Source organism: Mus caroli, unplaced genomic scaffold (genome assembly GCF_978045245.1).
Source record: "Mus caroli unplaced genomic scaffold, Mus_caroli_1 scaffold_5, whole genome shotgun sequence".
In the NCBI taxonomy this organism is placed as follows: Eukaryota; Metazoa; Chordata; class Mammalia; order Rodentia; family Muridae; genus Mus; species Mus caroli.
In genome coordinates this window covers 4,004,368-4,016,586 of record NW_028227260.1, presented here as the reverse complement: position 1 = coordinate 4,016,586, position 12,219 = coordinate 4,004,368, and the positions used below count along the sequence as shown (strand labels likewise).

Here is a 12,219-nt window from a genome sequence, read left to right as displayed (position 1 = left end):
TACACTCAACCCCTACAGAACAAAGGTACTAGAGGACAGAAAGAAGAGGGTTTTGTCCTTCTTCCCCTTTCCCATTCAGAGTGGAGTTATATAATTACATGGTCTGTGTTATTTTTGCTGTAGTTAGGGATTTTTTTTTAATTTGGTTGGTCTGCATCTGTGCATGAGTGCATGTGTGCATGTCCATGCATGCGTGTGTGTGTGTGTGTGTGTGTGGAGAGAGAGAGAGAGAGAGAGAGAGAGAGACAGACAGACAGACAGACAGACAGACACTGCACAGCCACTCAGAGGAAGGACTTTGGCCAGCAGAGGTTGGTTCTGAGCATTATCTCTTTCAAGGAGAAGAGAAACACCTATTTTCAGTTAAATCCTAGTATTTGGTAGGTAGAGGCAGGAGGACAGAACAATGATAAAGGAAGGAAGGAAGGAAGGAAGGAAGGAAGGAAGGAAGGAAGGAAGGAAGAAAGAAAGAAAGAAAGAAAGAAAGAAAGAAAGAAAGAAAGAAAGAAAGAAAGAAAGAAAGAAAGAAAGAAAGAAAGAAAGAAAGAAAGAAAGAAAGTTGCTCTCTCAAGGAGACTTACATAAGCTTGTGCCTATGGAGGGCTCTCATCCAGAGTCCCCTCAGTTTGAGCCACCTTTTACTGAATCCAGCCATCCTTATCTTAATGAGCAATTTAATATTGGTTTGTTGAGCACACTTACATATCTTGCTCCCTTGGCTGTACTAAATTGCTGGGTTTATTTTCCCCTTTGATTTATATTCTCTGCTATTAATTTATAAGGAACAATGAGAGGGGTAGTGATAACATTTTAACTCCACCCAACCCTCCAGTAGCTCCTTTCTGCCCACCTTGTTTTCATGGCTAGTGCTGCTGCTTCAGTGAGGACCAATAACTCCTCATTAAAGATATGGAATATTATTGTGTTATTCTGGAGGTATTTCCTTTGACATATGATTAGCAGAATGAGAATCCAGGGTAGTTTCTTTTTCTATTCTCTTCTTACTCCAAGAGGTAACAAGAAATCACAACCTTTCCCCTTGCTCTACCTTGGCACAGATTGAATTCCCAGAAATCCCCAATGTTTTAAATACTAAGTAGCACAAGAAAAAGAACCAATCACAAAAACCACCCTCTTTTTCTGTCTCCTTCTCATCCTAAAAGAAGATGTGCAATGGCTGTTTCTTGCCTAATTTTCTTGCCATCTGGCAGAAGTAAACTCATAGGTTAACTCCGAAGGATGGAGAGTCTCTAACCTCTAAATAGGGCATCCACTGATGGCAATGAAAACCTTCACATGAAATCTAAAAGTTCCTTTCCAACTATGCTTCTCTGTGGTAATATGTTGTTCCCTATACATCTCAGGGGATTATAAATGTTTTAAATGATAATATATTACTTCTAGGGCTGGAAAGATGCTCAGTGGAGGAAAACATTTACTGCCCAAGCAAAGGGACCTGATTTCAGATCTCTGAATTCCTGTACTCACACAAAATTCTGGGCTGGCCACAGGTACACCAGTAACCCCAGTGCTGTGGAGGACAGGCAGAAATGGAAGGATTTCTGGGGCTTTACTGAAGAGCAGCTGAGAGTCAGGTTCTGTTAGAGACCTCATCTTAAAGAGAGATATAACACATCATCAACATAAACCTGTCTCCCTATCTCTCTCACACACATACCAACTTATTTTATAAAGCCTAATGAATTTCATCAAGAGAAAACTTATCCTGAATATTTTGAGTGCTTTTTTCTAAATATTTGTTTGCAAGCTTAATGTCCTCCTGTAAGAGAAAGAAAATAGCCAAGTGTACATGTATTACATACATAGGCTTACTTATAAAATAGTCTTTCAAAGGAAAATGAATGTGTTTCCTTAAATTTGTACCTGATTAAGTTTGAGCAAATTTGCAATAACTATCAAGTGTCTATCCGTATATTATAATATGAAAAAAGCCTTTAAATAAACTGGGAACCAAAAATTAAGACAAGGAATGTTTTACTCTAATATTCCAAAAGAAGAATTTCATTTTGCTAAGACATCTAATTAAGAACAACTTAGATACAATGGCAGTACCCTGCTACATTCATACATTTAGTCTAATTTTATAATTCTAAAGCATAGCACATCACTGAAGAGCATATGTGAAATATATAAGAAGAATAGGAATTTGTTCTCACTATTACCAAAAGATTATTTAATATTTCTTCTAATAGTACTCATTTATAATTTCACATGGAAAACTAACTAAACATGGGATGAAAATGTTTTATCTATTACAGATGGTGCATTTTAAAATTCTAAAGTTTAAAATTGATAAGTAGAATAGAGATTCTTATACCAAATGACCATAGAAATATATTAAAAACATAAAATATTAAAGACACATTTTCAGAAATGCATGTTCTGTAGTTCAGTTAGTCAAAGTGTCTGTCTAGTAAAGGCATATTTTCAAGAGAAAAGGAATATAATTTTTAATAATATCACATTTCTCTTGTATTCTCATGCCCCATATTAGAGGGAGCAGTTTTTTGTCAATAGGATTATATAATTAAGCCAAATTTGCACAACCAGCCTGAATAACCACGTCATCAGAGCTCTCCTCAATTAATTACCTGAAAAGTAAATGACATACTTTCATGGCAATAAAAAATATTACTTGTACTAGTCACTTATCTCAGAAAATTGGTTAAAACATCCCACATACTATCATATCCTGTTTGTAAATGCCAAGTCTATTATTATAAATTAATGAAAAAGTCACTAAGATTTTTTTCTAGAAGAGATACTATATTATTCACAGAAATAATAGATGCAACTATTTCAATCACTGTAATTTTTGAACAAAAATTTGCTAATTAAAGGGGCAAGTATCATGAAACTTGTTTCCTTTCTCAATAAACAAAGAAGCAAAACAGGACAAATGGAGAATAAAGAAAATACAAATGTCAAGTTTGTCATAATTATGTGGTAGGCTAAAGAACTTTTAAAGGGATTATAAGCTTATAGAAGGGTGGTAACTACGTATTAAGAAATACATGGTTTCCGGGTTTGAATGAGAATAGTCCCCATAGGCTCATATGTTTGAGTGTTTGGTCCCTAGTTAGTTGAAATAGTTTGGAATGATCAGAAAGTGTGGCCTTGTTGGAGGAGGTGGGTCACTAGTGGTGGGCTTAGAGATTTCAAAAGCCCATACCATTCCCAGTGTCTCTGCTTGTAGATCAGGATATAAGCTCTTCACTGTTGACCCAGCATCATGCCTGTCATGCTTGCCACTATCTCCCCACCATGATGATCAGGGACTAGCAATCCAAAACTGTAAGTAAGCAAGCTTGAAGTTAATTGCTTCCTTTCTAAGTTGTTTTGGTCATGGTGTCTCAACATAGAAATAGAACAGTAACTAAGACATGTGAGTACCATTATGAATCAGTTACTCAACAGTTATCTGTAGTGGAGATGAGTCTGCCAATTTTACTGATATGGTGATTGAATTAAATTATGGATATACCCTTGCAAGGTTTCAGCAAGAATATATGCTCAGTGGAAGATGAGCCTGGATCTAGGCCAAGAGCTATTTCTTTGTCTTGCCCTCCATTCCTTCATTTCCATTCTCAGAAGGAAATCTCAGTTTGATTTTTACTTTCAAAACTTTATTATCTTAAGTAATACTTGCTACATATGCTCTGGTCAATTATAGTGATATTCCACTCATTATAACCTTCATCCACCATAACTATCCTGATTCTAATAATATAGCAAATACCTGCTTACTGGCTTGTCTTTCTACAATTAGTTTCAAATTCTATAATAGTATGAGTTACTCATACTCTTGGAAGAGTTCAGATATTTAAAAATGTTTTAAGGGAAATGTGTTCCAAAGGTAAGTTACACTCAAAGCTTAAGAGAAGTAGTAAAGGCACTTCATTTGCCTTAATAATTTCTTGTTCATAAATCAGCTTACTAAGTTATTTGGGGAGTTCCTCTTTGTTTTCTATTTTAAGAAACTGAATTGGGGGTTTTGTGCTTACTAGGCAAGCTTTCTATCAGTGAAGGACAAATTCACCTTTTAGTGAATACTTTTTATAAATTCAGAAAGAAAGTTACATGACAGCTTTTTGTCAAATTTCTAAACCTTAAACATACCATAGATTCCAGTATTCTGAATGCTGATTTGGAATACATTTAATGTTCAATAAAGTATATAATGAGCAGGGTAGAACTAAATTGGCTGAACAACTGAGGGGTTTGTTCTCAATTCTCCAAGTCTTCCAGTACATTACAAACCAGATATCCATGTCACAAAAGCAGACTTAGACCCTAGGGAGTTGGCAAAGGCTAACAAAAATCAAGTACATGGAGAATTGCATACCTTTCCCAATTGTTAAAGATTCACCATCATGAAGCTTTGGTCAATAGTTCATAAACACAGAGAAGCTTATTGCTACTGTCACCTGAGTCTGATTCATTGGGAAATGTACAGGGCCTTCCTCCAACTAGTGACAAAGAATTAGGAAACAAGAGTGCCTTGCCAAACCAATCTGATGTTGAATAGAAGAGCAAGCATGCAGATATTCATAAGCAGACCACTGGAATATGTCCACCTCTCACTCTCATGAACTCCATTCACCCAATCCCAAATATATCCACCTATCCATTTTCCATTGGCTCTCATTGAATATCCACTGAGAAGACATCTGACATCCATCCTATGTATTTTCACCAGGCTTAACTAATCTCTTCATATAAACAATTAAGAACATCTTTAAAGGGATTTCAATAAGTACTATTAAAGATATACACATACACACATATGTATGTATGTATGTATTTATGGTATATATATGGTTGTGTCTACTGTAAATAAATATATTTGTTTAAAAGTCAGAAAAAGACTCAATAGGAAGTTAATTTTCCAAAGCTACAAAGGTCACTGAATTTGCACAAAATCAGAAAAAGATAAATTAATGCTCATTGGCCAAGAAATTGCTATACTTGTTTTATGGAAAGAAGTTTAGTTCTATTTTAATAATTAGCATTAAGAAATCAATAGTTCCAAGACAAGGGCAAATCATAAAATGCCCTCCTCCTCCACTCCCTAATGAGGGTGGATAATAAGGAATAGGGCTTGGTTTTGACAAGGCTCACAAGTAGGAATGTGGGAGAGAAAATAGAGAAGAAAGCAAATCTGAGTATCAAAGGATAAACTAATGCACTCCAGGGTAGGCTGGCTATGCAAGAAAAAGGTCAGGGTAGAAGATAGGGAGAAGGAGAAGATGACAAAGGAAGGGGAGAGGAAAATCAGACAAGAGAAGAGGAGAAATGAGAACAAAAGCTTTAGCATCTACTGAAATTAATGTGAATTGATGGGGAATTTTACAAGTATTTGTGGAAAATTTGACAATAGAACGTGGAATCCCTCACCCCTGACACAGACACACATCACATATCAACAGGTCTTCAAGACTTTCAAAAAGGACCTAAATTATTTTTTGCAATCTTTCTTGGGATTGCATTTGTGATTTCTTTAATGGCATATCCTGCTGAGGTGATCCTTCAAGCAAGAGTAAACAGCCTAGACAGACAGAATGATGTGTACTAAGAGACTTCATAGCAAAACAAAATGAATAAGGTACAAACACATACCACTTCTGAGCTCATTTGGAGCAGTTAATCTTAACATGTTAATCTTAACATCAGTCATATACTGTGCTTTAGAATTCCAATTTAAATTAAGAGACTAAATACATGTATACAACATCAAACAGCACTGTAATTTCTCTGGAAAGATACAATGTTCCTTATGAATGAAGATTACCTAGTGACAAAGGGACTGCAGGGAAAGCTGAGTTTAGTCTTTATACATGAACATGAGGGAGGCTATTGTTGAGGTCATGACAAAAAACTCATTTTGTCCAAAGAAATAACAAATGTAGAAAACCAATAAATCAGAATCATTAGGGCTTGCCAACATGACACATGATGAACCATGTGTACGTAAAAAAATACTGATGTATAGAAAGAGGTCAGTGATAGCTTTACCCATCCTAAAATGTACTATTTATGAAACAATGGCCCTGCAAACTGCAATAAGCTCTTTGGCTATCTCATTATCATTCCTGAGCACTTTGCCAGAGCAGGCAGATGGTTTTGCTGTTTCTTTGATTTGCCTTCTTCTCTTTGCTTTCCTTCCCCTCTGGACATTCCCTCAACTCTCTAATCCCCTCCCCAACATTAGCTCCCCTCACATTTCTGGATGTTCATAACCTTGACCTCTTTCCTGAGCTCCAGACCCAGATTTCCCACTGGCCTGCTGGGTCCAGCCAGATGGAAACCTGCTGACTCTTCCCAATCAGCAGGGCCCAAAATGAATCCTTTTGGCAGAGTCTGCAACACTGCCCTACTCTCCTGTGAATGAGGAAATGGAAGCATATGGGTTAATCCTCCCGTCCAAGGTCACTGTGCAATCCTTAATAAACAGACAAAATTTGACCCTGAGCTACTTTCAGATCTCATCCCTGTCTCACTGATCTGTCTCCTCTCAAGCTTACTCATGTTCCCTGATTCCCATACCTGTCGACTGTCTCTAATGTAGCCAGGGGAAGTGACTCAATGGACTATCATCTCTAAGACACTCATCTTTTCTCCCTAATGTTGCTATTCATGGTTTCCAAGCCCAGTCAGAATAGAAGCACCATTGCACAATACATAGCAAGTAAAAACCGTAGGTTCTAGAACCAGTCTTCCTTGATACAAAACTAAACTGTACCTCTTTCTTGCTGTGTGCTCTGAGAAAGTTCATATTTGCTTTTCTATTCTACAATATAATGCAAATCATTATAATGGTGCATGGCTTCACTATAAGGAAATAAAATACATATAAGTTGGTATACTGCTCATGTTATGTAAAAATCAACTTCTAGTTTGGTTCTGTGAATCTCTACAATTTGGCCATTACTTTCTTATTAACTAAAATTCTTCAAATACAGGGCACCCCTACCAGATTGACCTGGCACTGTTCTATAAGTAGTTTATTTCTATCCTGCCTCAGGTATTTTCCCAAATATTTCCTCAGCTTGGTAGAGCATTGTCAATCTCTAGTTTTAATGCACATAGCAGATAAAGTTGCCATCTATAACAAGGCCCCATTAAAAAAATGCTCATATTGCAGGCTGGCCTCTAACTAGCTATGAATCTCAGGATGGCCTTAAACTTCAGATTTTTCTGCCTCCCTCACTCCAGAGCTACGATTCTAGATATATACCACTGTGCCTAATTGATGCAGTGCTGGTTATCAAACCTCAGGGCTTCATGTATACAGGATGAGCACTCTTCCAGTTGAGATACATGCCTAGAACTTCCAGTTTCTATCCTTATAAGACATTATAGTTAGAATCAAATAGCATCCATTGATGACCCCATCAAAGGGACTGCTAAAGGTTATGATGTCTGAATTTGAATTTTCTGCTCTTTTCTATAAAGTTGTGACCCATTTAACCTAACTATAATTAAAATCCTGGTGCACATATGAGTGCACAGAGACTGGCAATATGCACAGGGCCTGCATAGGTCTGCACCAGCTGGGATTTTAGAGCTGAAAGAAGTTGGAACATGCCTTCGTCCCTAACCCAGACTCTATCTCCAATAGAAAGGCACTTGGAAATAATATATATATATATATATATATATATATATATATATACATATAGTTTTTCCCAAGGTAGTCTCAATGGGAAAACTGACTGCCTTTTAAAGAGTTGGGCCCATGCCCAGCAGTAGATGACCAATAGAAAATGAACTCAACAATATTTTGGGTGGCTCTTTGCCTCATATCATTAACTCAGGGTACCTTATTGTTTGTGTTATACTTTAGGGTATATATTATGACGTTTGGTTTTATGTTTTAATGGGACTTGTGTGTGTGAATTGATGTCTCTGCATCTATATGTTTCTTGTGTTTTTTCTTTGGCTCTTTTTCTTCTTCTGTTGTTTTGTCTATTCAAATTTGTTTGTTTTATCTTTATTATTTTATTATTGTCCTTTAGATTCATGATTGTTTTCTAAAGAGAGACAGAAAGGGTATAGATCCATATGGGAGGGGGAGGGGAAGAACTGCGATATTAGAGGGATGTGAAAATATAATTAGAATATATTGTATGAAAAATATTTTCAACAAAAGAAAAATGAAATACATTCTCCTGGGAGAGAGGGAAGGGAGGGAAGGAGGGAGGAAGGGAGGGAGGGAGGGAGAGAGGGAGAGAGAGAGAGAGAGAGAGAGAGAGAGCACAAACATTGTGATACATTGTTACAAAGTAAGTGGTAAGTAGTGGCCTGGAACATAGGTCAGGAATGCTTGCTTTAGTTTGACAAACTTCATGTTTTACTATACTGAAAGTCAGTTCTAAAGGAAACAGATTTGTCAAAATCCAGGGGCAACATCATTTTTTTTTTTGGTAATTTATTGCTATTTATTTATTTATTTAGTCAATTTTCTCTTTATATAATAAGGGCAGAAAGCAATTCTGTGTAGCCTTCCAGTCTTAATTCTGAAGGCCCAAAACATTTTTGTTTTTATTTTCAAAACCCATCAATATATCAGAAAGGGGGCATGACTTAAAAGCCTCTTGAATCAAGGCCTGCTCACTCCATTGTTAGGAGACATGAAAAGGACACAAAGTGATGTGAGGGAGAATCATAAAAGCCAACCAGCAAAAGCAAATGGATAAAAGAAATGAAAGCTGAAAGGGAAGGATCAGAGAGAGTTCAAGTCTTGGAGCTGTCACTTACCAGCTGTGTGACCTCATGCCACTGAACTGCTCTGTGCCTCAGTTTCCTGAACTGTAAGTGGGGACACTAATGCCTGTCTCATAAAACAGCAGAGTGCCTGAAAAATAATAAATACTCAGTAAATGGTGTATGTTAATGACAATTACAGCAACAACAATAATAGTTTGGGAAAACAAATTTGTCCATTTCTTCAGCATCATTTAACAAATTATAATGTGCTTAGATTAGGATAGAATCTAAGACTTTGTAGTGAAGAAAAAATCAAGCACATTAGGACCACTTTTCTTCATTCTTGCCTCCCCTGCATCCTTTCCTTCTGATCAATGTTTTAGTTCATTTATTAAAATGGTACATTTCTAAGATATTGTTTCATGCCTTGACAATAAAGCAAGATGTTTGGGAGAGCAAGTCTTCATGAAGAATAGACCTGATCACAGAACAGAAGGGTGATAAAAGTTGAAATATGAGAGCCTCAAATCAAATTATTTCACACATTAAAACAAACAAAAATTACTTTGAAATGAAACCTCCTATCACTGATCTAAGTTGAGAGCTTGATCAAGATGCTCACTAATGAGAAGTTTATACTGTATTGGGATAAACCATGCACTTGCAGCTGTGCCTAACTTTTCTCTATTATAACACTATAATATATAATAACAATTGTATCTACAAAGTACATATTGAGAACTAAGTAATCAGGTAACAAGGAGAAAATTATAGTGTTTTGTGTTTGGAACAATGGCTCAGCATGTAAAGTACTTGATCTCATAGGTGGGTGCATGAGTTCGAATTCTAGAACCTCCTTAAAACTGAACAGGGTAGCATATATCTCAGAACCCCTATGAGAAAATGAGAGGCAGAGAAATAAGAATCCCTGGAAGCTCTTAAGGCAGGTTAGGCTGGCATAGACAGTGGAAAAGCACCTCTATACAGTAGAAAGTGAATACTAATTAATTTATCTAATTATTGGTGTCTACACATATGTTTTAGTATGATAATCTCTACACTCATACAAATGAATAAGTACACACATATACACCCACATATGCACACACATAAAGATTTAAAATATCTAATAATGTTCAACAAGTTTATGCTTTTGTGTTGGACTGCATTCATAGCTACACTGAAGCAGATGTAGCCTGTAGGCAATGGCTTGGCTGCACCTGAAAATGAGTTCCAGTGCTCTAGGCCACAGTTTGACCATTGTAATTGCTTCTCAGTTTGACTATGATGGCAATTTCACAAGACATGAAAAGACAAAAGTAAAACACACTGGCCAGGAAGGTTTAGAGCCCACTAGGTTTCAATGTGAAGGTGAACATCAGAACTCTTAAAGGTGCAAAAGAACAAGAAGCCCCAACATATAAGTATTTTTTAAACTATAAAATGTAAGTAATCCAAAGAAGAGAAATTGTGTAGACCTTGTCTTATGAATAGATAAGGTGTCTGGGAATGTAGTTCAATGACAGAGCATGTGCCTAGTATGTGTGACACCATAAATCCTTCAATTCCAAGCGCTTGAGAGTGCAGATGTTTTGAAGGTAGGAGACACTGGTCAACTTAACAAGATCCAGTCCTCACATATGCATCTCAGATAACGCCTGCACAGTTTCTAGAGAGCCTTTAGAACAGAAATTGCTTTCGTTCATAGCCCCAGTTGGTCTACAGTGCCCAAAAGACTCGATTGGTCCTTGTTGCCAAACAATTTCTCTCTCAAATAGAAACCAACATTTACTTCTCCCTAATGCTTACCCCCCTTCTCTCATAGAAGTCAAGTTTCTCTCTTTATTGTTTGCCAATGTTTATAGACCTTTTGCTGTAACTAAATGTACATACAAATAACATGCCATGTCTTAAAAACCATTGAGTATTGAAAATGCCATATTCCTTTTCACTGGAAAAAATGTGAACTTTGTGGTATGGCTAATAACTTTCTGAGCACACTAAGTACTATGTAATCAATCAGTCTTTGCCATACACTGTAACATGACTGGCCAACTAAGAACTGAGGCCTTATTTGCCACAAGTGGAAAGCTTGATTGGAGAAGCACATTGAAGTGCCATAAAATTGCAGTTGATCAAGAAGAGTACTACTGCCAAGGTAAGGTGGAATAAACTCTTGGAATGGATGGATGAAGGCAGGGATAAGGGGATACAGGGATGAGATGCCCCAGCCAAATGTCGGAACCTGTCTTGAATGAATTGAATGTTGTTCCTGAGAACAATGTTCAACATTGTTCTCTAGCCTGCAAATGCATATGTATATATGCTCATGTATTCACATACACGTGAATATTCAGAAAACACACCTACACATGTGTTCTGGACACCCGTGACATAATATCAGAAAAGCAATAAAATAGCAATGAACTACTCTAACCAGCTGTCTTAATCAACTTTCATTCTTCATGAGTACTGATCTATTGTTGTCCTAATTTGAGCCGATGTTTTAAACATCTGTTGCAAAACATTTACATAGTCCTTAAGCTCAAAGGCAGATTTGGTCATATAGCTTCTATTCCTGAAACCCATATCCTAAACAAAATTTCGCTAAAGACACTTAAAATGTGGCATAACACAATCATAGAATTTATGTATTCCTCTTAAACCTAACTAGAAAGATATCTGTGATTTCTGTCTGGATTCTTTATTGACAAATCCATCCATATTGCCCAGTATTTATGGATAGGGGCAGTGATGATAATTTTAATTTTGTGGGTTTTTTTCAGTTGGAAAGATATTTAGCTAATAGATAAACATTAACAGAAAAATATTTCTAATGGATACTTGCCTTAAAAAGATCATCATTAATTTTAGAATTAATCATGAGGCAAGAAATGTATACTGCATTGACTTAGGAATAACCCTCACATATTTGCATTTTAATTGCTCGAATTGTTTCCTTATTGGTCAAAGTATTGGCAGATTTTCAGTGCTTCAAGGTATTTTGCATATGCTGAACTCTTACAACCCTGTCCTCTTTCTGTTATCCACTTATCATCCCCTCTGTGATGATTAAAATTGATGATACAATCGTTCATGAGATAAACCTCTGGATATGATTGTGAGAGATTTTGAACTTTAGGTGATTGCGATGGAAAAATATCTGTTGTAAATCTGAGTGACATCATTCCATGGATGTCAACTGGACTGTATCAAAAGGAAATGAGGAATCAGATTTGTTTTTCTCTGCTTCCTGACTCTAACTGGTTAGTTGCCTTAAGCCCTCCATGCCCACATCTTCCCCACTATCATATATTGTATTCCTTAAAACTGAAAGCCAAAGTAAACCCTTCATCCTTTAAGTTGCTTCTTTTTTTGTGAGGATCAAAGCAATGAGAAAAGAAATGAGACACACACACACACACACACACACACACACACACACACACAGAGCATCTTCTAGCATTGAGTCCCATGTAAGTCATGTTA

The 12,219-nt window shown here is 36.6% G+C and overlaps 1 protein-coding gene across 4 annotated transcripts in view; it reads right to left on the bottom strand.

Annotated features, from left to right (window-relative positions):
• The window catches only part of Frmpd4 (FERM and PDZ domain containing 4), a 667,256-nt gene that overhangs the window by 426,073 nt on the left and 228,964 nt on the right, over positions 1–12,219 (bottom strand). For 2 of the 4 annotated variants that reach the window (XM_029473447.2, XM_029473446.2), the window contains exon 2: positions 8,782–8,878. The exons of the other annotated variants lie outside the window; for them this stretch is intronic. In XM_029473447.2, coding sequence (XP_029329307.1) covers positions 8,782–8,798 — 17 coding nt within the window. In that variant the 5' untranslated portion in view covers positions 8,799–8,878. The remainder of the gene's footprint in view (positions 1–8,781; positions 8,879–12,219) is intronic. 4 annotated transcript variants of the gene reach the window in all.